This window comes from Myotis nattereri (genome assembly GCF_964212035.1).
Source record: "Myotis nattereri genome assembly, chromosome: 3".
NCBI classification, from domain to species: Eukaryota; Metazoa; Chordata; class Mammalia; order Chiroptera; family Vespertilionidae; genus Myotis; species Myotis nattereri.
Window position 1 is genome coordinate 8,906,206 of NC_138077.1, and position 27,678 is coordinate 8,933,883.

At 45.1% G+C, this 27,678-nt stretch overlaps 1 protein-coding gene across 1 annotated transcript; it reads right to left on the minus strand.

Annotated features, from left to right (window-relative positions):
- Positions 1 to 27,678, minus strand: UBE2G2 (ubiquitin conjugating enzyme E2 G2). Its single transcript, XM_081087369.1, has 6 exons — positions 27,577 to 27,678; positions 13,907 to 13,942; positions 13,769 to 13,814; positions 4,830 to 4,948; positions 4,037 to 4,177; positions 1 to 1,727 (listed from the first exon to the last, which is right to left on the minus strand). The coding sequence occupies exons 1-6, from the start codon at positions 27,617 to 27,619 to the stop codon at positions 1,615 to 1,617; spliced, it is 498 nt and encodes a 165-aa protein (XP_080943495.1). The 5' UTR covers positions 27,620 to 27,678; the 3' UTR covers positions 1 to 1,614.

The window sequence follows — 27,678 nt, forward strand, 5'->3', positions numbered from 1 at the left end:
TGGGGAAAATATATAACTTTATTTTTAACCAGGGGATTCTCTTTCCATTTAATAAATACAAATTAATAAAAATACTTTGTTTTGCAAAGAGACCATCTCTCTTCTTTCTCCAGATTTCTTGGAAGCCCCCGTGGCCGCCTGTTAATGTGGCTGCAATATCCACGCTCCAGCCGTGTCCACAGATCACATCCCCACACACTTTCCCTCTCTGTGGAGAAGGCTCGGCCTCCTGCAAATGAGCCTCTAAATACTGTTTAGGTGCAACACCTCTTTCCCTCTCTTCCAAATACAAGTCCTTGTACTAAATTCCAAATCTTAAAAGGCGCCCTTCTGAGGAGAGAATCTGGTTTCCAATGAAGCCCAATACGGAGCCCCTTTAGCCAGTATTTGTTAACCCAAGAGATTATGTGTGAGGTGGCAGTGCAACACATACCACACCTACCCACCAGACACATCATGAAAGGGGAGGAAGGGACAAAGGAAAGAAAGATCTATTCTATGTCTTGAAGGCCGTCCCTTATTTTAAAAATAGAAATACCTATTTAAATGTAACCTGTTTGAAACAGGCTGAATGTGTGATTCTGCAAGCAACAGATCTGTTATTGCTCATAATGGCCCCCAGCATCGTGCTGCTGAGCCGCCCATACTGGAGAAGACTGACTGTAATCCACACGTAAGTGATTTATGTCCAACTGGGGCCCGGGACCCCGCGTGCCACACTTCCACAAGTGAGCGCAGGTCAAGTTTGGAGATAAGGCACGCCTCTGCTCTGCGCTAACAAAAGATCCCTTCCAAGTTGCAAAGAATAATTTTGTCCCAATAAGTCAAAGTTCCTGCTGCAACCACAATGTGCAAAAGCCTAAAACTCCCTGGTTTTGAGACTGGAAAAGGTAAACTCCTACAGATCCAGAAGAAACTGTTACTAAAACTTTCAGCCTCATATTTTCCTGTATTAGTAACTGAGGCATGACTGTCACCTTTGACAAATGTGATCAGGAAAGATCATTGGTCTGTGTGGTAGCAGTGAGCTTCTCCATGTGCCCCAATGTTCAGTCATCCACATTTTTAAAAGTATTTATTTCCTGAAAGTATTACTAAGTGTGATAGTTTGAATTCACAACAAATGAAGAAGATGTAACTAGATAACAAAAACACCTGCTTGTAAAATACAACACACTGAAACAGCTGCGCACTGCTCGTGGGGCACACAGGAGCCAGAGGGACCACAGACGCCCAGCCCTGCCCTCTGCCTGGGCTCCAGTCCTGAGGAGGCCAGCACAGACCCCCTCGGCACTCAGGAGGGAAGGGAAGCTACTAACTGTTGGGTTTGCAGGCGCTTCAGCTGGGAGAGGTAGTGGTGACAGCTTTGACAATCTACCTGAACCACCTTGCTGGAACACTCTAAAGCTGCATCCAACTGTCATTATCCTACGTGAATTGTAATTTCAGAAGAGAAGCCCGTTTGGGGTGGGAGGGGTGGAAAAGAAGACCAGAGCTGCAGTTCTACAAGCTTTGCTTTTTTGGTACCAGCACAGAGTCACTGTCGCTCAGCGTCCTGGAGGAGAAACACTGGAGACCGCCTGGTGGTGCGTGTGCACACACACGGGCAAGGCCTTAGAGCCCCAGAGACTTCTGCACGATCTGCTTGGCGATCTTGTAAAACTGCTCTCGGTCATCCCGCCACATTTTGGAAGCATCCACGTTAGCTCCACTTTCGTCGTTGGGCTCTGGAAGAGAAGGCAGACGTTGTCCACATGAAAGGGGCTCCTAAAGTAAGGTCTGAATTGACAAAATCTTCATTCCACCCCCAAGATGCGTCCCAGAAATAAATAAGAGATGCTGACGACTGAAATGCTGGGGAGGAAGCCTGTTGTTTAAGAAACAAACAACAGCCCCTCGCCTGAGAAGAGGCGTGAGGTCAGTGGAGAGACACATCTCAAGGCAAGATCCACTCTCATGACTCTACCTTCTGAGCGTCTAAATGTGCCCACAGAAGTCACCTACCTCGCTTAGCACATAGGACAACTGGCACATGACCTGCGGAGCGCCCAGACAGCGAGTCACAGACCACCCACCCGCCAGCTTATTCCTCCAGGGCTTGCTCTGTGCAGACACTTCTCTCAGAGCCCTCCTCGGTGCAGCTCCTCCTAGCAACTACCAGAGTGCACGGCCAGGCAGATGTGGCCCCACATGGTCTTTCAGCCCATGTGGATATCTGGCCCCAGACTAGTCCATGGGCTGGCCACACAGGGCCAGCAGTGGCTCCAGAATAGAATCAGCAGACATACAGAGAGGTAGCTGGGGCCGGTGGGAAGTGGACACGGAACCAGCAGTGACAGAGGTACAGGCAGTCACCACCATGTAGAAACCGACAAGCAACCGAAGGCTGCCTAGAGGCCAGCAGGACAATGAGTACAGTCCTGAGCTCGGCATGGACTCTAGCCCTCTAGCCTCCTTCCCTAAGCTGCCACAGCGTCTGTGATCCTCCAACCATTAGCACTGTTTCCCTCCCTTCTTCCATTATTCAACAAACACTTCCTCATCAGCTCCTGTGTGGGAGGCCTCATTCTGGATACTGGCTATGCAGGGGACCCAATGACCTGGGCCCTCTGAGAGACACCCTCTCATGGACCCACAAATGCCTCATGTCAAACTAAGTGCTGCAAAGGGAAGAATAGGACAGCAGGAGGCAGGATGACTGGGGGTACGCAGGCTTCTCAGAGAATGTGGCACTTAGGGGACCCCTGTTTGAGCCAGACTGCAGGGAACAGCTAAGCATGGACAGAGCCAGCCCCCAATCCCTGTCCACAGCCTCTGCCCAAGGAAATTCCAGTGCCCCAATGGCTTGCAGAGGCCCAAGGACCATACTCTCCTAGAGCAGCACCGGGACAGACAACCCAACTGAACGGGAGACCGCCTGGCCAGACTAAGCGCGGTGACGGTGCTGGAAAAGCAGCTCGGAGCAGGGGACTGGTATTCCAAGAGGAGTGTGTAAAGACTACATTAAAACCTTTCAAAAAAGGAAAATAATTTAGAGCAAAAACGTGTATAACAGAACTTGTAGCTGACATCTGAAGATAGCCAAGTCAATGCCTCTCTCTCGTCTTCAGACACCTTTTGTCTGATTCTGTTTGCTCATGTGAGAATGGAGAGAGTCTCCAGCTTAAAACACGCATGCTGGTGTGGCTCAGTTGGTTGGGCATCGTCCCATGCACCAAGAGGTCACTGGTTCGATTCCTGGTCAAGGCACAAGCCCAGGCTGCAGGATGGATCCCTGGTGAGGAGCGTGCAGGAGGCAGCTGATTGATGCTGCACTCTCACATAGATATTTCTCTTTCCCTCCTCTTCTTTCATCTCTTCTCTAAAAATCAATAAACTATTCTTTAAAACAACAACAAACAAAAAAAACACATACACTGAAATTTTTGACTTCAGGTTCCTGGACTTCACTGAATCCTAAGCAGTCAGCTAAGGACCTGCAACGGCCCAAACCTAGGTGGCCGCTCAGTTTGGCCTCCAGCTGGGACCTCCTACAGCACTGTCACCTCTCTCCTTCTGACATGCCTCCATTTCCTAGTTTTCCAGACCACTTCCTCCACTCCTGTGAGGGCCTTTCTCCTTCTATGTGCCTTTTCTCCACTATCCCCTTTGTCCTACCTGTCACCGACTGCCTTATCCACAGATGATCCCATATCCTCACTTCCACGACCCACCCTCAAATGAATGGCTTCCGGAGGGTAGACACTCATACCCCAAACTGTTCCCTTCCAAAAATTATGCTCCCTCTGGATTCCTGTACCCAAAGACAGCACCCCATTGCCCAGGCACTCAGGTCAGAAACACAGAAGGGATTATTCTTGAAACAGTGTATACAAATAACATGAAATGAAAAGGCAGAAAAGTATATATATAAACTCGTCAAAAACATAAAGCTGGATTATGAAGTCGAGGATGAAATGCGGGAGGAGGCACAGCCACTGAGCTATCTGGCTTCCTCTACTAGCAGCGAGCCCACAGTGGCCAAGGCTTTCCTCACCTGCCAGCATGCTCACCACCGACAGGAGGATCTTCTCCACGCTCTGCACGGGGCTCCACCTCTCGGCACTGCTCTCGTAGCCCATGGGGTCGTCGCCTGGAGCATGGAGGATGGAAATGCAGACTCTCCCATCAGGATAGACTGCGGGGGCCAGAACACACCAGGTGAGCGATAACAGGCCAGTGACCCAGCCACAGGCAGGGAGCAGGAGGCGCAGACACCGAGAACGGCTGTCTGTACAGCTGGAACACAGCCTGAGAACCCAAGTGTCAAGCTCCCATCCACAACGCTCCCAGCCACATGGTCCTGGTGGGCCTATACGGACCCCTCAGGTCACTGCTCACCCCCTGACGGACTCTAGGCTGGTCTGTCCAGTTCTAGTCATTATGGGAATTCCACTGTCAAATGGTTGTTTTTTAAAAATATTACATCCAAAAGGAGTAAAGGAAAGGTTATCTGGCAATCAAATATTTCACCAAAATATAATCAGGATTGTCCACAATAATTCTACTATTAAATCCCTGAGAAATGTTCACGTGGCTAGGACAAAGACAACTGAAATTATTTAAGTAGTTTTTAAAAGGCACCGGATTTCTCTTGGTAACTTACCCTTTTATCTACGTTAAACTGTCGTCCTAAACTAAACCATGAGGTCAATACCACCATGATTAATCTGCTGAAGTTCAGAACATAAAAGTGTTTTCAGCGGTCTATGGCACTCACTGACACTACCTTTCACGGAGTCACTCTGGCCCCTCCTGGAATCACTAAAACTACTTCCCAAAGTACTCACTGTTGGGATGAAACATCTCACAGGTAAATCTCATCTTTGGGGGACTTAATGGGTAATCAAGCGGGAAACTCAGGATGGCAGGAAAAACACCAAACTCAAAGCAAGTGTCTTCTGGGCCCCTGAAAGACATAAATACATAGAACTTGAAGGTAATTTTTTCAATGTCTACCACGCTTTAGAAAGGAGTTCAAGACATTTTTGCTTAATTACACATGAAAAGATTATCTAAATACTAATGATGAATTGCTTCTTTTTCTGAACGGAAAATCCTGTCTCATTGTTGCGTTCCAACCTGGTTTGAATCTTAGGTACGCGCACAAAGACGAAGCCACAGGTAGTTTTTACACCCACAGAGGTGACAGGGGGCACAGAACCTCTATCCTCACGGGATTAGAGAAAGCTACGGCCAGCCCTGCCAGGCCCTGAGGACACTGCGCTTTCTGTGTGTGTGACACAGTTACACTTTAGGAGGGGGATGTAAACTACGGCACATGCTAGAGCAAGATTCTACTGTAGTAAATAAATGAGGGGTTGGGAGCTGTTTTCTAAAGGCTATTTTTAATTTATAAATGAGCCTCAGAAGTAGTTTTTCTAACCTTCCAGAAACAGGTAAAGAGCATACGTGTGGTCCCTGCCAGGTTCCTACAGAAGGCCAGGTATGCACACGTGCAGCAGTGTTGCAAGCAAGCCCTGACCTGCAGGCCTAAGCTCGGGGCCACACCCTGCACTTACACGGTCACCTAAGCACCCAGTGTCACCAGGCACGTGCATGCCTGTCTGCCTGGGTTTACCAACTCATGTGGAAAGCAGCAGAAACAGACTAAACCACTTCAGAAGTCTTATCACTTTAAAACTCAATGCATATAAATGAACACTCTCTTGATCAATATACAATACCATGGCCGGCAGGAGAGGAGAAGTGAGAGCCACCAGCTTGAAACTTAAAAGAGATGAACGCCTCCACCCCATACAAATGTCATTTATAAAATCTGCACTAGAGTAGCGTTAACAGATTTCAGACCATTTTTCATATGTACATTTTTATAGAAAACAGAATTGCTAAACAACTAAACACTACAATAGCAGCAACCACTATGGGTATGACCCATTAACTCAGTAAGAAAAGAAATTCCACTCTATTCCTGTGAACCGAGAGAGCTCTTTAGCAACACCTGTCTTTCTCTAAGCCAGTGGTTCTCAACCTATGGGTCGCGACCCCTGAAAATACATCCTGCATATCAGATATTTATAATTCATAACAGTGCAAAATTACAGTTATGAAGTAGCAACGAAAATAATTTTATGGTTGGGGGTCACCACAACATGAGGACTGTATTAAAGGGTCGCGGCATGAGGAAGGTTGAGAAGCACTGCAAGCAATGACCCCAGCATGTTAATTCTACAGCGCAGTGAGTGCCATCACAAGGACAAAAGCCTGGCCACTGCAGAAGCAGTTCAACACAGGAGACCTGCTGCCTCTCAAAATAAATAAATACAAGATATAGCACAGGAAAAAAATTAAAATATTCTAAAATGATCTATATACATTTAAAAATTGTCTTTTAAAAGTATAAATTTATTTTAAATCTTGATAAAATTATTTTTATTCAGTGAAATTTTAAAAATTTATGTACATTTGCAAATATTAGAAACAACACTTATCTCTACAATTAAAGGAAATAGTCAAAAAATTCAAAAAGAACAGAACTTTAGCCCTGGCGGGTGTGGCTCAGTTGAGTGAGCATTGTCCTGGTCGACAGTTCAATTCCAGGTTGGGGCACATGCCTGGGTTGAGGGTTCAGTCCCAGGTCAGGGTGTGAGCGGGAGGGATCAATGTTTCTCTCTCACACAGATGTTTCTCTCCCCTCCCCCCCCCCGCCCCTTTCCTTTCTCTAAAATCAATTTTAAAACATATTTAAAGAAAGGAAAGAAGGGAGGGAGGGAGGGAGGGAGGGGGAAGGGAGGGAGGAAGGAAGGGGAAAAGAGCTTTATTTTCATTTGGTGCCAACACTAAGAGCTTTCAATGACACCACCATAGTGGACGCCAGGACCGAGTCACAAGCCTGGAGGCTGGGCTGTAGTAAAATGCTCAAGACAGGAACAACGCAAGAAGTGTTCAGTGGAGCTAAATATTTTCAATTTAAGAGGCTAATCTTGATTCTGAAAACTGTGTCCTTGCTACTTTAGGGGGAAGCCACAGTGAATAGGTACTTTGTTTTGGAGGGTGTCACTGCATAACAGCGCCCAGGGCCTTGGCCTGAAACCAGGACAGGAAAGCCACAAGAAGAGGCAGGAATGGGGTGGGCTCCTGGAAGAGAGGTGGCCCAGCAAAGCTGCAGGGGAGGGCAGACGCCTGGGACAGGACTGCAGGCCACCACCACCAGGAGCTGTGCTCTTCCTGAACGGTGCCCTGGAAGCCTTTCTTTCTGCACACAGGGTCAGGACAGACCACACACGTGAGGTTTCCCATCGGCCCACGGCTCTTTTCCAGAAGACCTCAAAGCAGACAGAAGTGCCACTCTGTCCGTACTCCTTGTGTCCTTCTGATGAAAGCTGTCAGGAAGTGCTGCTTTCACTGAAGCAAAGCTGGGATATCGAAGGATGAAATGACTTAGTCAAGGTCTTAAATCAGTTCGGTCCCAGAATTAAGAGTAGAACAGTTCAAACTGCTAACTCAGAGGCTGGGCAAACAGAGATATTATCTTTAAAAGCAACAGTGTTACTATGTCAGGAATGCGTGCCAGTGCTTCAGTCTTTCTGGCACCTCTGATTTAGTAGAGGAAAAAAATGTCTGGGTAATGTTTTTGGAATGAGCCAAATGGTACTTGCTCAATACTCTGATAACAGTTCTTTGTTTCTCATAATAGAGCTTTCTTTAAAATAAAAAATCCACTGGATCGTCTGCAGCCTCAGAAACATGATCAAACATTTCCTAAAGTGTTCCCACATCTTAAATATCAAAGTGATTTTCAAATGTTCTGGTTCGCTACCGGTTTAAAACCAGGGATCCTTTCTCTTCCAGAGGTGCTGGTGCCTGGGACAAGCCTACAGCTGGGCCCATGTGGGCAGTGGCATGCCAGCTGACTGATGGAAAACACTAGCGAGTAAATTCCTGAAGCAAGACAGAGTCATAATTAGTATTATTTTTGGACAACTTTTAGTGCCATACTCCAGGCAATAAAGAAGTGATAGCCTCCTTCTTCACTAAATGCCTCATCTGAAAATCTTCAGGGGAAAAATGTACAAGGAAACAAAACATTTTATTTATCTGAGGCAACTATACATTCTTCAAAGCCTGAAAATTATTTTTTATCTTATTAATTAAAATAATGGCCTAAATTATTTCAGAGCTCTGAGATAGGTACTTATTTGTTGAGACGAGTATTAAAGCAAAATACCCACGCTGCACTCTATAAAGGAAATTGTTCCAAATCGCTCCTCTGATGACTACATCAGGTGAGTCAGATGCTGAGGAGCAAATACTGAGAGCAACATGGAGTCTAACCCTGACCACTGTTCACAGTGCCCGCTCTGCCTGAGAACAGCTGCCTGCTGCTTCCTCCTGGAGTCCTGGCGCCCAATCCTGCACCATCCATAACAACCGATCACCTGTGCAGCTAGGCGCGCGTGGTGTGAGCCACCTGCCCTTGGGCATGTCCTAGCACCACAGCCCACATGGCTCTCCAGCTGGGGCAGGTGGTGAAGAAGCTGCTTTTGCTGTTCCCTTTTTCAGTTTTGTCACAGTGCACGAACAAAACGTCTCATACATGTGACAAGGGTTTAAATAATAAAGACTGTAAACCCATTCATTAGTACTTAAACTTGAACTGGATTACTAAGGACGGTTACGCTCCAAAGACATAACCGCCTGAAGCATAGAAAAGAAAGGCACCCGGCTTCATAACACCTTCCACTTCCAGGTGGGTCCCAAAGAGCCTGGCAGGCCATGAGGGGAACCGTCAATACAACCCAGTCAACACGTGTAGTCCTCAAGGAAAAGCAGATAAATTCCACAATAAGATCCCACTTCACACCAGACAACACCAAGTGTGTGTGCGGGGAGAGTGGAGAAATGAAAACCCTCACCTGCGGCTGGTAGGAATATAAAGTGATGAGTGAGCTACTGTGGAAAACAGTTTGACTGCTTCTTAAACTGTTAAACACAGATTTATTCTATCCTCCAGCAACTCCACTCCTGCGTATCCAACCAAAAGAAACAGAAAAGCATGTCCACACAGACAGTTCACAGCAGCGCTCTAGCCCAAACATGGCGACACCCAAGTGTCCATCAGCTGATGAGCGGACACATCAGATGGAGCCCATCACACGACTCAGCAACAAAAAGGGAGGAACCACGGACACTCTGTGACCCAGAGGAATGCAATCTATGCTGGACACCGAGTGCCAGAAGCCAGACACAAAAGACAAGGTATTTTATGATTCCATTTGCAGGAAAAGTCCAGAAAAGGCAAACCTATTAAGGTAGAGAGTAGAGTAGAGCTGCCTGCAGCTGAGGTGGGGATGGAAACTGACTGCAAATGGGCATGAAGACCTTCTTGAAAATGTTCTAAAACTGGATTGCGATGATGACTGAAAAACTCTGACCTATACACTTAATACAGGACAACTTATGGTATATAAATTACATCTCAACAAAACTGTGAAAAATTTTACACTGGGGCAACGCCTCAAGCCATACCAGGCTTTCTCGACCTCAGCACTGCGGCATCTTGGGCCAGACAGCCCCGTGCTGTGTTGGAGGCCATCCTGTGCACTGTGGGGTGTTTAGCAGTGTCCCATTAGATGCCAGTAGTGGAGCTTCCTCTACCCCTCAGTTGTGACAACCAAAAATGTATCCAGACATTGCCAAATGTCCCATGGGGGGGCAGGGGGGGGGGTCAGTCCCAATTGACACTGGTTTAGACCTGCTGTTCCATAATTTGCTTCTTCCTCTCCATAGCCACTGTGGACACATCTCTAGGGCAGTATGTGGATTCTGCCTGAGCCCCTCCAGAGCCACATGGCATTCCACTGTATGGATGATCTGTAAATTACACCGGACAATGACATGTCCATATTACTGCAACCCAGCTACATGCCCTTGACTGGGAATTGAAATTGTGTCCTCCTGGTGCACAGGCCAACACTCTAACCCAGGGGTGGGCAAACTTTTTGACTTGAGGGCCACAATGAGTTCTTAAACTGGACCGGAGGGCCGGAACAAAAGCATGGATGGAGTGTTTGTGTGAACTAATATAAATTCAAAGTAAACATCATTACATAAAAGGGTACGGTCTTTTTTTTTTAGTTTTATTCATTTCAAACGGGCCAGATCCGGCCCGTGGGCCATAGTTTGCCCACGGCTGCTCTAACCACTGAGCAAAGCTGGCCAGGGCTCATACTGAGATCATCATCGCAATAGCACTTCTATTGAAGAAATTCTTGGACTTGGGACTGTTTGGTCAGAGAATACAATACAAATTATAAGCATCTATCTTAATGTCTCAGGTCTGTTTTAGTAGCACAATACCTACGAGAGAAGCTCTATGATACTTTTCTGTCAACAAGAAAGCCTAATGTAAGGGTGGCTACTGTGACCATGATGTTCACACCTAATGTAAGTCAAGCCCAGTCCTAGGGAGAAGCAACAGCCTGGGGATCCTTGCACCCACGGTGGTAACCCAGCTTGGACCCAAATGTGCCACAGTAACATGGGGGTAGAGTCAGCAAAGGTTCCCCAACCATTCAGGAAGAGGAAGTCCTTGTCATTTTATTACAACCGACAGATCCCCCTGGTCTAGAGAGGGGACAGCAGCTAGGCCATGGACCAGGCAGGGAGGTCACCACTGCCAACTACTTCAAGAATGCTGGGGCCGTAGCCGGTTTGGCCCAGTGGATAGAGCGTCGGCCTGTGGACTGAAAGGTCCCAGGTTCGATTCCGGTCAAGGGCATGTACCTTGGTTGCAGGCACATCTCCAGTAGGGAGTGTGCAGGAGGCGGCTGATCGATGTTTCTCTCTCATCGATGTTTCTAACTATCTCTCTCCCTTCCTCTCTGTAAAAAATCAATAAAATGTATTAAAAAAAAAAAAAAAAAGAATGCTGGGGAAGGACAGAAACAAGGTGGCAAAATTCCTAGGAACTTTATGTTTTTTTCCAGCCATTGAGGGTATAACAGATGTCCTGTACCCCATACTACAGGGCTCCAAAGAAAGAGCATGTCCAACCTCCACAGTTAAGGACCTCAGATAGCTCCCCAAACCCACAGCCAGGGGCCAAAGAGGTCACACAGCCAGACCTTGGAACATGAAGCCACTAGTTCATGGATGCTAAAGTCCTGGCCAAGTGGCTCAGCTGGTTGGCGCGTCGTCCCATATACCAAAAGGCTGTGGGTTTGATCCCTGGTCAGGGCACATATCTAGGTTGCGGGTTGGGGTGCATATGGGAGGCAACCAATAGATCTCCCTCCTCTCTCAAAAAAAAAAAAAAGCAATAAAAAACATTAAAGAAAGAAAGAAAAGGATGCTGAACTTCTTTGTTTTGATCCAGATAAGTGAAGGTAAGAGAAGCAGAGTGACTGGCCCAAGACCATAAAGCCACATCAGCCATATGCCCTGCTGGCCCACCTCCCTCAGTCTGATAGGAAGCCCCTGCCCTTCTTACTGAATATAGGCTTCAACTCTAACATAAGCTCCGCAGAGAGTCACCAGAGTTATTTTCCCTACTGACCAGACAACGGGCAGCGGTGATCTTATTATTTAGTTCTTCTTTGTTCATTAATGTGTTGTGCTCCCACCCCAGCCCCCCAGTCTTGTTCTTTCAGGATGGAGGTTCAGGGTCACCCCTACTATGCCTGTGTCTGTGAACAAGAACCCTAATAACAGGCTCTCAGTGTTTGTGTGGCTGGGACATGTGAAAAGATGTTTTCTTCCCGGCACATCTGGGATGGAGGCTCTGAAGGTAAGCTGCAAACTGGAAAATGAGACAAGCATGACTTTTACAAACACTAGGGTATGGGAGAAACTCTAGAAACAGTCAAAGAATAAAAAGAAATAAAGAAAACCTATCACTAAGTTGAGAAACTCAGCCAGCTGTCTGCCAAGACAGGAGGGTGAGCCGAATCAATGGGAGGACAGTTAATTCCTTAATAGATGTTTTAAGCACACTGGTGAACGGCCTCTTGTTTGTGAAAGGATCTGGAACAGGACCAAAACCCACAAACTCACAAGATCCTGAAGCAGGGGAATTCCACATTAAAGCAAAAGCTTTATTCAAACAGAGAAGTGCTCTACCTAAAAAACAGTTCTAATTACTTTTTAAGACAGGTTTTCATAATATTGATTTAATTTTATACTGTTTATCTAAAATTAGTAATAGTTACCCTAACAGATTTTAAACAATAAACACTATTGAAAACCATAGTGAGAGGCTCATGTGTCCCTTTAAGGGCTTCTAAATAGTCCCCTGGGCTGTGCACAGTCACTACCTCCCAGAGACAAAAGGCCTATCAGGTGCCCACAGACCTCTGCACTCAGAGGGACTTCCAAAATTCTGTCCCTACAACCAGGCCTGCTGCCTGGTGTATGTGTCATTGTTAACACAAAGGTGCACATGACACAGTAAATGAGAAAAGCAGGTTACAGAACAAGTTCCTACAGTGTGATATCTTGTTTCTTTAAAAATACAAACAGCTACACTAACATGAGTACAGTATTCCATTGAATGCAGGTCATTGCTGTCCCGGAGCCCATGCTGTGGGGTGAAAGACACAATGCAGTTACAAACACACGCTGCAAAGACATGCTCATGCCAGAAACACTGAACACAGGAAAACTATGGGTATCATGGACCCAAGCAATGAAGGTATTACAAATGATCAGGAAACATCAGCATGCTGTACTGTCTCTGGATAGTGTTTACTCATTTTTGCTTATAAAAAAACATCTTCACATCAATTTTCACATATCAGTATTAATCTAACTCATAGATGACAGCGGCAACTTGTTTCTCAAACTAACATGTAAATATTAGGAACTAATGTCATACAAGTGCCAGGAAATTTTAGAAAGTCTGATTACATTTAAAATTACATCCGGAAATCAGAGTTCACTCTTGATGCAGCAGCTTCAAGCGTCTCCCAGTGCCTTCCCATTAAGGCACTGCATCCAACGGGAACACTCCCTAGCTAGGTGAAGGCCTCATCTCATGAGAAAACTGAGGGCTGATTATAAATCTCAACTACCTAAACGCTAGCTGACCACATTTTCTTGAAATACACTAAGTCTAAGAATAGCCAAAAATTGTACATCTAAGGTATAAAGAAGGCAAACAAGGAGCCTGGTCACAGAGCCAGAGAAGACTCTAGAGTCAGAGGTCTATTTGTTGCTCTTTAAGCAACATCACTGTACATGAAACACAGTTACAGTCTTTCTAGACTGGGTAGGAACCGCACTGGTCAGTCATCTCAGAGGAACTGAGCCTGTCTCCCGGTCAGGGACGATGGAAGGCCAGACAAGGCACACAGGAGCGGCAGAGGGCAAGACAGTCCTGGTATGCAGGTGGGGTGGCCACCCCCACACGAAGGAGCCTTTTCAACCTCAAAGCCTTGGCTCTCAGAAGTTCTTGAAGCCAAAGCCACCCATGCTGTTTGAAACTAATTCAGCACAACACAGACCATTCAACATTTATTTTAAACTCTACAAATATGTAATGCTTACTAAACCTTTTACTGGTGATGCTAAGGAAACTCTTTCATTTCTTATGGATAAATGTTTATGTTTTCCACCTTCAGATTATCAGACTAGAGAAGAGCTAAATTTCAGACACACTTGCCCTTTTTTCTGATCAACACTTCTTAGTGCAGTTGCACTGCCAAACATGATGCGCAGGTCTAATTTCCAGTAAAGTCTTAAAGACTAACAACACATAGGATTAACTTACATGATCAATGCCTCCCATTCAAAAAAATTCTCTTCATTCATGGGGCCTGCAGAAAAAGAAAAATAGCCACATTGTAACTTTGAAGGCAGCTTTGGCTATTAAAAGTACATTAGAAAAAGGTTAACTTTAGTGTCTCACCTGCCACAATTCCTTCCGGAGGATTCAGTGTTAATTCTATAAAATTAAAAAGTAACACCATAATGAAACAGAATGAATATTACGTTGGCATTTTAACAAAACAACTGTAAAAACTATACAAACTATAAATTATATAGTATACATATTAGCAGATCAAAATTCTTTGTACAAAGTGAATGACTGCTCCAGTTACATTTCTGATTAAGACTATGTGAATAATTCTTTATTCCAGCAAAGAAGCAGAATTTTATAACTAAAAACCCTTTCATTCTACAGATGAAGAAACAAACAAAAAGAGTTAACTGTCTTTCCAAAATACTCCTGCTGGTTATTTTGATTAAAGCTCATAAATCAAACACAGTGTACTATTTTCCAACTGAAAAACACAGTATATTATTTGCCAACTTTTGACAAACTAGAGATGTGAGGAGAACTGAGGCTTCAAAAGCTTAACTCTGAACCAAGTACATTGAGCACTGCACAGACCAGCTGCCAGACTCTAACATCACTGCACAATCTATGAGCCCCACAAATGTAATATTCCAGAGTATCAGACTTCAGCACTGACAGCAGAAATACTAAGAAATAAGTCAGCGGCAGCACTGCTCAGCAATTTAAGATTATTATGTAGTTGTTGAAAACGGTGAGGCCCAGCTCTGGGACTTAGAAGCTGCCACTAAGAAATGTCATTTTAACTCCTGGCCTCCTAGTTTTTATGAGATACTCCCAGTGAACAAATCCAGAAATATGAGAAGATGAAAACTCATGGGCAATAAGGATGGCAAACAGGAGTAAGGAAGTAGGCCAAAATGCATGCCCCATTTGGGCCGAGGAAATCACTAAAATAGTAAGAAACATGCAAACAGAAGATCCATAAACGTGAACGTTGTTTGTTTTTTTAAAATATATTTTTATTGATTACAGAGAGGAAGGAGAGTGAGAGAGAGAGAGAGAGAAATATCAATGATGAGAGAAAATCATTGATCGGCTGCCTCTTACACACCCCACACCAGGGAGAGAGCCCACAAACCGGGAATGCACCCTGACCAGGAATTGAACTGTGACCTTCTGGTTCCTTGGTTGACGCTCAACCACTGTGCCACGCCTGCCTGGCCAAACACTGGTTTTTAAAGAGACATAAAATTAACAAATCCCTGCTAAATAAACAGGCCTAAGGACTGGAAAAGAAAAAATAATTTGTCATTAGTCATAGATGCTGTGCCACTATACATAGAAAGTCCAAAGGAACCTAAAGAAAAATTATTAGAAAAAGTACATTTGCCAATACTGCTGAATAGTTTGATATATATATAACTGAGTTGTATTTCTATATATTAGCAAGTTAGAAAAGGGAAGTAATAAAAATGATACCAATTATAATGGGAAACATGTAAAAATAATTTCATTGTTGTTAATCCTCACCTGAGATTTTTTCATTGATTTTTAGATGGGGGGGGGGGGGAGCGGAAGGGGGAGAGGGGGAGACATCAATGGGAGAGAGACACATCCATTGGCTGCCTTCTGCTTGTGCCCCTACTCTGCTGGCACAGAGTTCCCTAAATCAATGGAATAGGACAGAGCACAACCAGAAACAGACACATGGAAATACAGACCCTCAATTCACTCTGAAGGCAGTGCTACAGAACAGAGGGAAAGGACAGGCTTTCCCCAAAACGATGCTAACCTTTAGACAAAAAAATAGCACTTTTCACCCTGACCAGTGTGCCTCAATTGGCTGGGTATTGTCTCATGCACCAAAAGGTTGTTGGTTCCATTCCCAGTCAGGGCATATGCCTGGCTTGTGGGCTCCGTCCCCCATATGGGGGGTGCAGCTGATAGATGTTTCGCTCTCACATCAATGTTTCTCTCTCTCTCTCTCCACTCTCTCTCTCCCCCTTCCTCTCTAAAAATCAATTAAAAATAAAACTTTCCCTCCATTTCACACTATGTACAAAAAAACAAAATATATAAGAAAAAGGGGAGAAGGGACATGTGAGATAATAAAAAATATATGCTGGTCTCTGTTCCCAGCTCCTGGCTCAGTGCTCCTGAAACCCTGGGAAATTCATTCCTAAGTGATAAGAAAATCAGGAGTTATCTTTGGTTCTATTTGGGCTCTGCTCCTGTCCTGCCCAACTCCTTGTCCTTGACACAAGGCTCCTAAATCCCTTGAACTCGCTGGGTGACGAGTCTTTGTTCTAATGAGGTGACTGTAGGTGGGCTCCTGGATGAGGGCTGGTTCCCAGAAAGACAGAAATATGACTAGATATAAGCTTGGAACTTTCAGCCCCCCGCCGGAGGGAGATGGAGGTAATGATCCATCATGCCTATGAGAGGACTCCATAGAATCCCAATAGCATGAGGCTCAGGGAGTTTCTAGGCCAGGGGTGGGCAATGCCTGGCACGCGTGCCAAACATGGCACGCCAGTAACTTTTGCTGGCATGCGAAACCCTCTCTTATAATCTTCCATTTACAATTTTTTTCTTAATATCGACTTTTTTATTTTTCAGATAAATTCAGTGTAAGTGCATCTTAAATAAATCATTTTACATAACAAGTTATCTTAAAGACCATAGACATGGATTGACGAAAGAGGGGAAGAGCAATTTCGATGCCTCTGCCTTAACTCTCCCTGCCTTCCTAGATCCGACCAGTGTTTTGGTTTCATCCACATAGGCTTGTGAATCTTTGTTCTCAGTGATGAATTTTGTTAAGTCTCATAATAGGAGTAGCCTGACGGATGTAAGTAGTAGCTCGTGCATATCTCTGAAGGTCACGAAATATAAACCTGATGTAAAATCTCTGTCATCAGTGATGCAGCAGCAAAAGTCCCACTGATAATATCAAACAGAATCATAAAGTTTTCTGTCGGACTATCAGTGTACATGTATACATTAAAAAATAAATGTATTTTTCATCATCATATACTGTGTTTTTGTCGCTCGAATGAATTTTATTATTTCTTCAAGGTTCTTCACATACATACACCTTAAGAGATATCAAGTAGGCGTAACACGTTCTCAAAAAATTAGGGTTGGCACGCAGAAGAATTTTGAGTCAGAGATTTTGCTGGTTTTGGCACGCACTCACAAAAAGGTTGCCCACCCCTATTGTAGGCTGTTGAACATGCAGAGGAGCTAGGAGAGTAGCACTCCCAAAGAGAGCACCAAAGCTGCACACCCTTTCCCCAGATCTTGCCCTACACATCTCTTCCCTCTGAGGGTCAATTTATAGCCAATCAGTCAGAAGCACAGGTGACAACCTGGACTTACAATTGGCATCTGACATTATCTCCAGGTAAATGGTGTCAGGACTGGAGGGCACCCAGCTGGTGTCACAGAATTGTCTGGTGGAGGGAAACCCCCCACATCTACTTTCACAAGTGTTGTGACTATGAGAGTAAAGGAGACACACAGTACAGTTTCTAAACACTGCAAAAGATGTGAACAGACATCCAAAGAAGGCATGCATGGCAAGTCAGCAGTGGAAAGATGTTCAACATTGTGAGTCATAAGGAAAAGGAAAAATAAACCACAAAAAGATGTGGCTCTACATCTTTATCTGTAAAAATACCTTTATTCATTCAAAACAGAATTGCTAAAATAAAAAAAATTTAAAAAAAGACAGGCAATGCCAAGTATTGGCAAGTTTAGCAATTGGATCTCTGATGCATCATTGGTAGAAATGCAAAATGGTCTGTTAAACAGTTTGACCATTTCTAATAAAAACAATTTAAACGTATACTTACCCTGAGACCCGCAATTTTACTGGTGGATATCAATCAAGAGAAATGAAAACATATATCCCCACAGGTGCACACATGAATGTTCATACAAGTTCATTCATATAAACCCAAACTGGAATCAACCCAAATGTCCATCTTCTGTAAATGAACAAGGTGTGATCTTGTGTACAGCACTTGGCAATGAAGGAACAAGCCACTGACACACCCCAAAAAATGAATTACTCTCAAAACACTAAGTGAAAGAAATCTATTTATATGAAACGCTAGAAAAAAATGTAAATTTTATCAATAAGCTGACACCCCCAAAATTAATTGCAGTTGTTTTATGAAATATAAAACAATAAATCTCCTAGAGGATAATATAGGGGAATATCTTCATGCTTTAGTAAAAGTAATACAGTTAATAACCAAGAAGTACTAACCATAAAGGAAAAGACTGAAAAATTAAAAACATTAAAAGTAAGAAACTCTTGACATCAAAAGATACCTCTTTTTTAAAAAAAATATTCCAAAGATTATTTAAGAGAGTAAAAAGGTAAGCCACAGCCCAGCTGGTGTGGCTTAGTGGTTGAACGTGGACCTATGAACCAGGTGGTCATGATTTGATTCCAGGTCAGGCACATGCCCTGCATACTCAGTGGGGGGTATGCAGGAAGCAGCCAGTTGATGATTCTCTCTCATCAGTGATGTTTCTATCTCACCCTCTCCCTTCATTTAGAAAACTGAAATAAGAAGTGTCTGTACAGATAAGGAGCAATGAAAACACATTGCTGGAGGGAGTTTAAGTTGGTATTTTGGAAATGAGGTTGCTATTACCTACTAAGACCCAGCAACTCCTCATAGGAGTAAGAACACAGATATATGTGCATCAAGAGACATGTCTATGAATCTTTTTTCCCACTTGCTGATGTCATCACTCAGAAGAGCTTCAGATTCTAAGTAGCAACCAACATGCTTCTATGCAGAACAACTTATACCAAATTATAACAAATCCCCTATGAATCCACCTCTGGAAAAATACAGGGAAATACTAGGTGAAATGTCACTGGATTAATTATGGAGCTTGATATTTGACATTCTGGCATGCTCCCTAAAGAGACAGAGGATACCAGCTTAAGCAAGCAAGCATGTGATGACCCTAAATCCTCAGATTAAAAAAGAAAAGAATGCATGCTTTGATGGAAAAGTAAAGCTAAACAAGGAGGAGACTCTCCTGTGAGGAAGAGCTGCCACCGGGTGGGGGGCCCACCCCATGGGGTTCTAGAGGGCTGGCAGCCTTCTCACTTCCCCTGGCTGGGAACGCTCTCTCTGAGACCTCCCTAAGCTGAATGTGTCCTTGTACTTTTTTCTTTGTCCCATTATATTTCAAGCTAGTAAATAGTTTTAAAAGCTGTTACTGCAACAGTTCTGACAGGGAAGATGATGCCTTAGGCCGGAATGGCAACTGTGAAAGTGGTAAAGTGCCCACAGGCAGAGGTGGCAGGGCTTGGTGATAAAGTTGATGTGCTATGTGAGGACAAACAAGGGGAGTCCAAACCACTGAGGGAGTGGTGGCGCCATTACTGGAATGGGAGAGTTCTCACTTAAACATGGGAAGGCCGAGACATCAGTAAACAGACAAGCAGAGGTGACTAGCAAGCAGTCGAGAATGAGTCTCAAGTTCCAGGAAGGATGGATGTTGGAGGCAGAAAGTGGGGAGTTACTGCATGGGGAGTGCACAGAGCCCCCAGGGCCTGATGGGATTCTCCAGAGCAGTATTTCCCAGGGAATATTTGGAAATACAGGGGGTAATTTTTAGATTGCACAGTGACTGGGGAATGCTACTGCCATCTGGTAGGAGTGACCAGGAGCACTTAACATTCTGCCATAAATGGGTCCTACACAAGGGAAAATTATCTCACTCAAAATGCCAGTAACACCTGTGGAGAAACCGTGACCCAGGAAACTAGTAAAGGGACGTCTGTTACTGAGGATGAAAAGGAAGGGACAGCAGAAGATGTTAGGTGAGGCCAGTGAAGTAACACAAATTAAGTGTTGGTTCCAAACACCAAGTGCTTTAGTAGATACTTCAAGGAGGGAAGAACCAAGTGCAAATGAGGTCAATTACCAGGGATACTGAAACCGCTGGATTTGGCAAAACAGACCTTAACTGTCTCAGCCCCTCTTTGTATCTCTTCACAGTAGTAGACTAGGAGAAGTAACCCCAGGCTTTATATACCTAGTCATCTGAAATCTCATCTGGTTTTTATGTCAAATCACATTTTTGTAAAAACAACAACAAAAAAGAAATAAATAACAGATTAAGGCAGATGGGTTATAAATTGCTAAGGGGAACAGGGGGCTGGGGTTGGAAGGATGACAATGTCAATGTTAATGGAGAAGAGTGCCTAAGAGCAACACAGAGAAATAATTACACCAATAATTCTCATGGAATCTCAAGGAGGAGCTTACACCAAAAAGAGCTGGCTTTCTTCATTTGTGGAGTTCCCCCTTGGAACTTCCCTCTGTGCCACCCTCCCTTTCGGGGGAGAGCAAAGGGTTGTCTAACTGTAGCTGGAGAACCAGCCCACATGCAGCAGCCTTCCCACCAGCATTCTTATTCAACAGCGGCATCTACTGGTCAGTATGAAACTACAGTAACCCAGTTCACTAGATAGAAGGAATGCTGTGGACTACACACACATAGGCGCGCACGCGCGCGTGCGCGCGCGCGCGCACACACACACACACTACAGTTTTGTATTTACAGATAAAACAACTTCAAAAAGAGAAACAAAATCTTAACAATGCCAGAGAAATTTGCAAAGACCATGCCACTCATTACTTGACAATGTTGTTAAAAGCATTTTTTAAAAGTGGCTTAAAAAACAGCTGCCACACAAAATGAAATATAAATTTAACCTTTAACCCAGCAATCCCATGTCTCAGAATCGATTCCACAGAAAAACTGGTAAAAATAATAAAAGATACATGCATAAAGCTATTCATTTCAGGACCATTTGTAATAGCAAAAAAAACTGGAAATGATTCCAACACTATCCAGAGGGGACCAGTCAACTCATGTTACATCTACCTAGAGAATACCTGCAGCTGTAAAAAGGAATGATGAACACCTCTATGCACCAACACAGAATAAACTCTAGGACATCTACAATAATAAAAGCATAACATGCTAATTAGACTGAACATCCTTCTGGACTAAGGGGCTGCGAGGGAAGCCCAGGTCCCGGGTGCCTGCCAGTGGCCAGAGGGAAGCCCGGGTCCCAGGTGCCAGAGGGAAGCCGGTGCCGGCAGCCGCGGGAAGGCATGCCTACTCTTGCACAAATTTCATGCATTGGGCCTCTAGTATAAAATAAAAAACAAAGAGGAGGAAAATGTGTAACTTGCATCTCTAAAGAAGTGACTCACAGAGAAACCAAGATGGCGGCATAGGTAAACACCGGAGATTGCTGCCTCGCACAACCACTTCAAAAATACAACTAAAAGACGGAACGGACATCACCCAGAACCACAGGAAGGCTGGCTGAGGGGAAATTCTACAACTAGAAGGAAAGAGAAAAGCATACCGGGACTCAGAGGAGGTGCAGTGCGGATGTAAAATACAAAGGTGCGGAGGTGCATGCAGAGCTGGCTGGCAGCTGAGGGCACGATTGTCTGTTTCAATCGGGAGGGAGTCTCAGGATTTGGGCTCCAGTTCCGGGCAAGTCTCTGGGGACCAGACTCAAACGGGAGAAGCGGGACTTTCTGGCATCGGTCAGAACTCGAGGGCAGCTTTCTCTCCAAGGTACTTGCAAAAGTTGCTGGGACACTGAGAGGCAGAGCCTCTGATGATGGGACTGAGAGCAGCCATAACTGCTCGCTCCGCCTGCCCGCCCTGTAGATCCCCTGGGACCCGCCCTGCCCAAGCCTTGCACAGAGGCATTTGCGGGATAGCCTCAGGCAAAGGCTAGATTAGCACCTCCCTAGAGGACAGAAGTTCTCCCACTGCAGACATAGCTGATTCTCACAGCCAGTTGGCCTGGAGGTCAAATCCCCCCCAGTATTACCAACAACAATCAAGGCTTAACTACAACAAGACTGTGCACAAAGACCACAAGGGGGTGCACCAAGAAAGCATAAAAAATGCGAAGACAAAGAAACAGGACACAAATGACAGAAATGGAGGATATAGAGTTCAAAACCACACTTTTAAGGTCTCTCAAGAACTGTCTAGAAGCCGCCGATAAATTTAGGAAGATGCTCGAAAAGACTGGTGAGACTGCCGATAAATGTAGTGAGATCCTCAAGAAATCTAATGAGACCCTCGATGTTGTGATAAAGGACCAACTAGAAATTAAGCATACACTGACTGAAATAAAGAATATTATACAGACTCCCAACAGCAGACCAAAGGAGTGCAAGAATCAAGTCAAAGATTTGAAATGCGAAGAAGCAAAAAACACCCAACCAGAAAAGCAAAATGAAAAAAGAATCCGAAAATATAAAGCTAGTGTAAGGAGCCTCTGGGACAGCTTCAAGCGTACCAACATGCGAATTATAGGGGTGCCAGAAGAAGAGAGAGAGCAAGATATTGAAAACCTATTTGAAGAAATAACGACAGAAAACTTCCCCCACCTGGTGAAAGAAATAGACTTACAACTCCAGGAAGCGCAGAGAACCCCAAACAAAAGGAATCCAAAGAGGACCACACCAAGACACATCATAATTAAAATGCCAAGAGCAAAAGACAAAGAGAGAATCTTAAAAGCAGCAAGAGAAAGAAACTCAGTTACCTACAAGGGAATACCCATACGACTGTCAGCTGATTTCTCAACAGACACTTTGCAGGCCAGAAGGGAGTGGCAAGAAATATTCAAAGTGATGAATACCAAGAACCTACAACCAAGATTACTTTATCCAGCAAAGCTATCATTCAGAATTGAAGGTAAGATAAAGAGCTTCACAGATAAGGAAAAGCTAAAGGAGTTCATCACCACCAAACCAGGATTATATGAAATGCTGAAAGGTATCCTTTAAGAAGAGGAAGAAGAAGAAAAAGGTAAAGATACAAATTATGAACAACAAATACACATCTATCAACAAGTGAATCTAAGAATCAAGTGAATAAATAATCTGATGAACAGAATGAACTGGTGATTATAATAGAATCAGGGACATAGAAAGGGAATGGACTGACTATTCTTGGGGGGGGGGGCGGGGAAGGGGTGTGGAGGATGCGGGAAGAGACTGGACAAAAATCGTGCACCTATGGATAAGGACAGTGGGTGGGGAGTGAGGGCGGAGGGTGGGGTGGGAACTGGGAGGAGGGGAGTTATGGGGGGGAAAAAGGAACAAATATAATAATCTGAACAATAAAGATTTAATTTAAAGAAAAAAAAGAAATAAAAGGCTCTCCCTTCCCCTGTCTAAAATCAATAAAATATAAATAAAATAAAATAAAAAAGAATTTCTGACCCACAAAAAAAAAAAAAAAAAGAAGTGACTCAGGTTAAATGAAGTCACTGGGGTGGCTCTAATGTAATCTGACTGGTGTCCTTACAGGAGAGGATGACACAGACACAAAGGGTTACCACATACGGACACAGGGAGAAGACAGCTGTCTATATGCTCAGGAGAGGTTACATTATATGAAGAGTTCTTGCAACTTAATAAAACAAACATGACACACCTTCAAAAAGATATTATGGATGGCATATAAACACATTAAATGATACTCAATGTCACTGGTCATTAGGAAAATGCAAATTAAAACCACAATGAGAGGATGGTGACGTAGAAATATCTGAACTCATTACCCCGAAAGGACACATTTTTCCCTCTTATAAACAAATAAACAAAAAACAACTAGACTACTACACATCAGGCAAACAGGAAAAATGGCCCTGCTCCAGAGCGCCCGTATCTCCTGGAAGGGAGCCTTACCACATGCCTGATGCCCCAATTTTTGCAACTGCCCTTGATCACCTGGCTCTGGAGGCCAAGGGAGCTATGTTCCTGGTTACATGGGACTATAATAATCAGTGTCACCCAGAAAAGAACTCATACCCCAGTCTGGCACCCCAATATTTGTGAATGCTGTCAGGGGACACCTCTACATCACCTACCTCTGGTGGCTAGTGGGGCTTACACTGGTGGGCCCTCTGGACTGTAACCAACAGAGAAAGACTTTTTATTTTATTTATTTTTTTAAATATATTTTTACTGATTTCAGAGAGGGAGAGAGAGAAAGAGAGAGAGTGAAAGATAAACACATCAATGATGAGAGAGAATCATTGATCGGCTGTCTCCTGCATGCCCTAACTGGGGATGGAGCCTGCAAGCGGGGCATGTGCCTGGTCTGAGAATCGAACCATGACATACTGGTTCATAGATCGACGCTCAACCACTGAGCCACACCAGCTGGGCCAGAGAAAGATTTTTTAAACAGCTACCAACCTTAGAGCACAGCAAGAGGCAACAGGCCCAGGAGCCTAGTCTTTCTGTGAAGAAGGCCTATTAACAAATCATCATGACTGCAGCCTGAGAGGCAGGCTTCTAATTAAACTGTAATCCTTTCCAGAGACCTCAGAAGGCAAGTGCTAGCATCATGCTCACCCTCTGCAGAGCTCCAGAGTGCCAGTGCCTCCTGGAAGGGAGCTTTCTACATGTCTGCTGCCCCTCGATCACCTTGCTGTGATGTTAGGAATGGGGAGGGGGTGTCTTGCATTCTTATTAGGTCTCACAGGACTGTGGCAATCAAAGAGGTGATTATTAGCAGGCTACCAACCCCAGGGCACCGCCCAGATAGTGAACTGAGATACACCTCCAGTCTTTCTACGAAGGAGGCTTCTTACACAATTGTCCAGTAGCTTCAGCCTGAGGAGCAGGCTTCAGGTTTGGCCCAGACTTAAAGGCCTACGTAGCTGCTCTCAAGGAACATAGGTTGCAGACACCATCTTGGCCGTCTCCTTCTGCCTTGCTCCAGCTCACTGCATCACCCAGAAAAGAGTGTATATTTGTCAGGAGCCACAATCTCTCTGACTACCAACCAAGGGACGCCTCCAGAGAGACTGGCTCTGGTGGCAGCGAGGCTTATACTTGCAAGCCCACAGGACTACACAAACACACACACACACACACACACACACACATATACTAGAGGCCCGGTGCACAAAATTTGTGCAGGGGGGGGGAGGAGGGTCCCCCTCCTCCCAGCCTGCACCCTCTCTAACCCAGGACCCCTCGCGGGATGTCTGACTGCCGGTTTAGGCCCGATCCTGACATCCCTCTCACAATCCAGGACTGCTGGCTCCTAACTGCTCACCTGCCTGCCTGCCTGATCACCCCTACTGGCCTCCCTGCCAACCTGATCACCCTAACCGCCTCTGCCTGCTGGCCTGGTCGCCCCCATCTGCCAACCTGGTCGCTCCTAACTGCACCCCCCTCCGCCAGCATGGTCGCCCCTGACTGCCCCCCTCTGCTAGCCTGGTCGCCCCTGACTGCCCCCCTCTGCCAGCCTGGTCGCCCCCAACTGCCCCCGCCCCCGCCAGCTTGATTGCCCCTCACAGCCACCCTGCCAGCCTGGTCGCCCCCAACTGCTCCCCCTGCCGACCTGGTTGCCACCAACTGCGCCCCCCCCTCACTTCCCCCCTCTGCCGGCCTGGTCAGCGCTCACTGCCCCCACTGCCGGCCTGGTCGCTCCACACAGCCTGCTGTTCGGCTGTTTGGTTGCCACTCACTAATGCCCCTGCCGGCCTTGTTGCCCCACTCAGCCTGTTCGGTCATCCATTTGGTCGCGATGGCCCCTGGCTCTTTATATATATACATTTGCCTACTTTTAAAAGCTGCTGCCTGAGAGCGTGGCTTACAACTAGCCTGAATCCAGGAGGTGAGACCCTTTCCTTCAGGACACTGACCACACTCAACTACGGCTTGGACAAGCACAAAAATTTGAAAGACAACTAAGAGCTGAATGACAGGGTTGAATGACAAGGTTCATCTCCTATAAGAGGCCACTTCCCTCCAAGATGGGAGAGGTGGTTGTTTCTACTACTGTACAGAAACCAACACAGAGTCAAGCAAAATGAAGAAACAGAGAAATATATACTGCAAATGAAAGAACAGGTAAGACTTCAGGAAAAAAACTTGATGAAATAGAGATAAATAAATGATAATGAATTCAAAGTAATGGTTATAAAGATGCTTGCTGACCTGGGGAGAAAAATGGATGAACAAAGTAAGAACTTCAACAATGAGATGGGAAACATAGGAAATACCAACAGAAGTCACAGAGCTAAAAAACTCATTGACTGAACTAAAAAATATACTAGAGGAGTTCAAGAGCAGACTAGATGAAGCAGAAAAGATAAGCCAACTTGTCAACTTGAAGACAAAGTAGTGGAACTCACCCAATCAGAGCAGCAAAAAGGAAAAAAAAACTTTAAAAAATGAAGAAAGTTTAAAGGAATTATGGGACATCAAATGGATTAACATTTCCATCATAGCTCTCCCAGGAGGAGAGGGAAAGGGGAAGAAATCTTATGTGAAGAAATAATGGCTGAAAACTTTCCTAACCCTGAGAAGAAAATAGACACCCAGATTCAGGAAGCTCAGAGATTTCCAAACACGAGGAATCCACACCAAGACACATTATAAGTAAAGTGTCGAAAGTTAAATCAAGAAGAGTTTTAAAAGCAGCAAGAGAATACTTCTTGTGTACAAAGATGAGAGAATCATTGATCGGCTTGTCTCCTACCAATAAGGAGACAGACTAGCAACAGATTTTTCAGCAGAAACTTTACAGGCCATAAGGGAGTGTCACGATATATTCAAAAGGCTGAAAGAAAAAAACCTGCCAACCAAAAATACTCTCCCCAGCAAAATTGTCATTCAGAAATGGAGACAAGCAGACGTTACAAGAAACAGTACAGGGACTTCTTCAAGCTAAAAAGAAAGGGTGTTAGTAACAAGAACACATATGAAAGAATAACTCTCACTGGAAAAGTAAATATATAATAAAGGTATTGGACTAACCACCTCAGACTCATCACAATACGTTCTTTCTCTTAAGACACTTTTTTTAAAAAAACTTCTTGGTAGGATAAGACACTGGGGAGGCAGGGGAGGCCAGGGGATTGTCAAGGGCGGGGGAAAAAGGACACATATGTAATACCCTTTGTAATACTTTAAGCAATAAAACAATAAAAAAAAATTTTGAGGCAAAAAAAACAAAAAACAAAACAAAAACCAACTTCTCGGTATGGCCTAGCTGGTGTGGCTCAGTGGTTGAGCATCGACCCATGAACCAGGAGGTTCATGGTCACCTTAGGATTCTTGTTTAGGGTACATGCCCGGGCGGCGGGCTCAATCCCCAATAGGGGCGTACAAGAGGCAGCCGATCAATGATCAATGATCAATGATCAATGATTGTAGCTCTCTCTCCCTCTCCCTTCCTCTCTGAAATCAATAAAAAAAAAATTTTTTTTTTTAAAGAAAGAAAAAAACTTCTCATTACGCAGTTTAGGCTTCCCTCCCCTTCTCTCTCTGCATGTGGGCAAGGCTGGAATTAGGCAGTCACCATATTACTAAAATGGGCAAAGAAAACAAACCAACGACGACTGAATGTCACTGAAGCATTTCTGAACCAGCGCAGCAGTAACGTTCACTGCTGTCCTTTAACGCGTCCTCCTTACAAGGAGGCGGCGGGCAGGGTGGCAGAGGGCGACCGGAGACCACTGCGGTTCCCGGCGCCGCCCCCGCCTCCGCCCGCTGACCGTGACCAAACGGGCAGGCCCGTGGGGTGAGGAGTCCGCTGCCCCGCACTCCGCCCAGGCCTCTAGGAGCAACGACAGACTGGGGACGGGGCGCAGAGCAGGGAGCCGGGAGGAGGGACGAAGGGGCGCCGCCCCGACGTGAGGCTCGGCGGCGGGCAGGCCCCAGACTCACGTTTGTACTCGGCCATCAGCCTCTTCAGCGCCGTCCCCGCCATCGTCGGGGAAACAGCTGTGCCGTCGGACGTCGCCGCTAACCGCTCGTATCCTCCCGCCC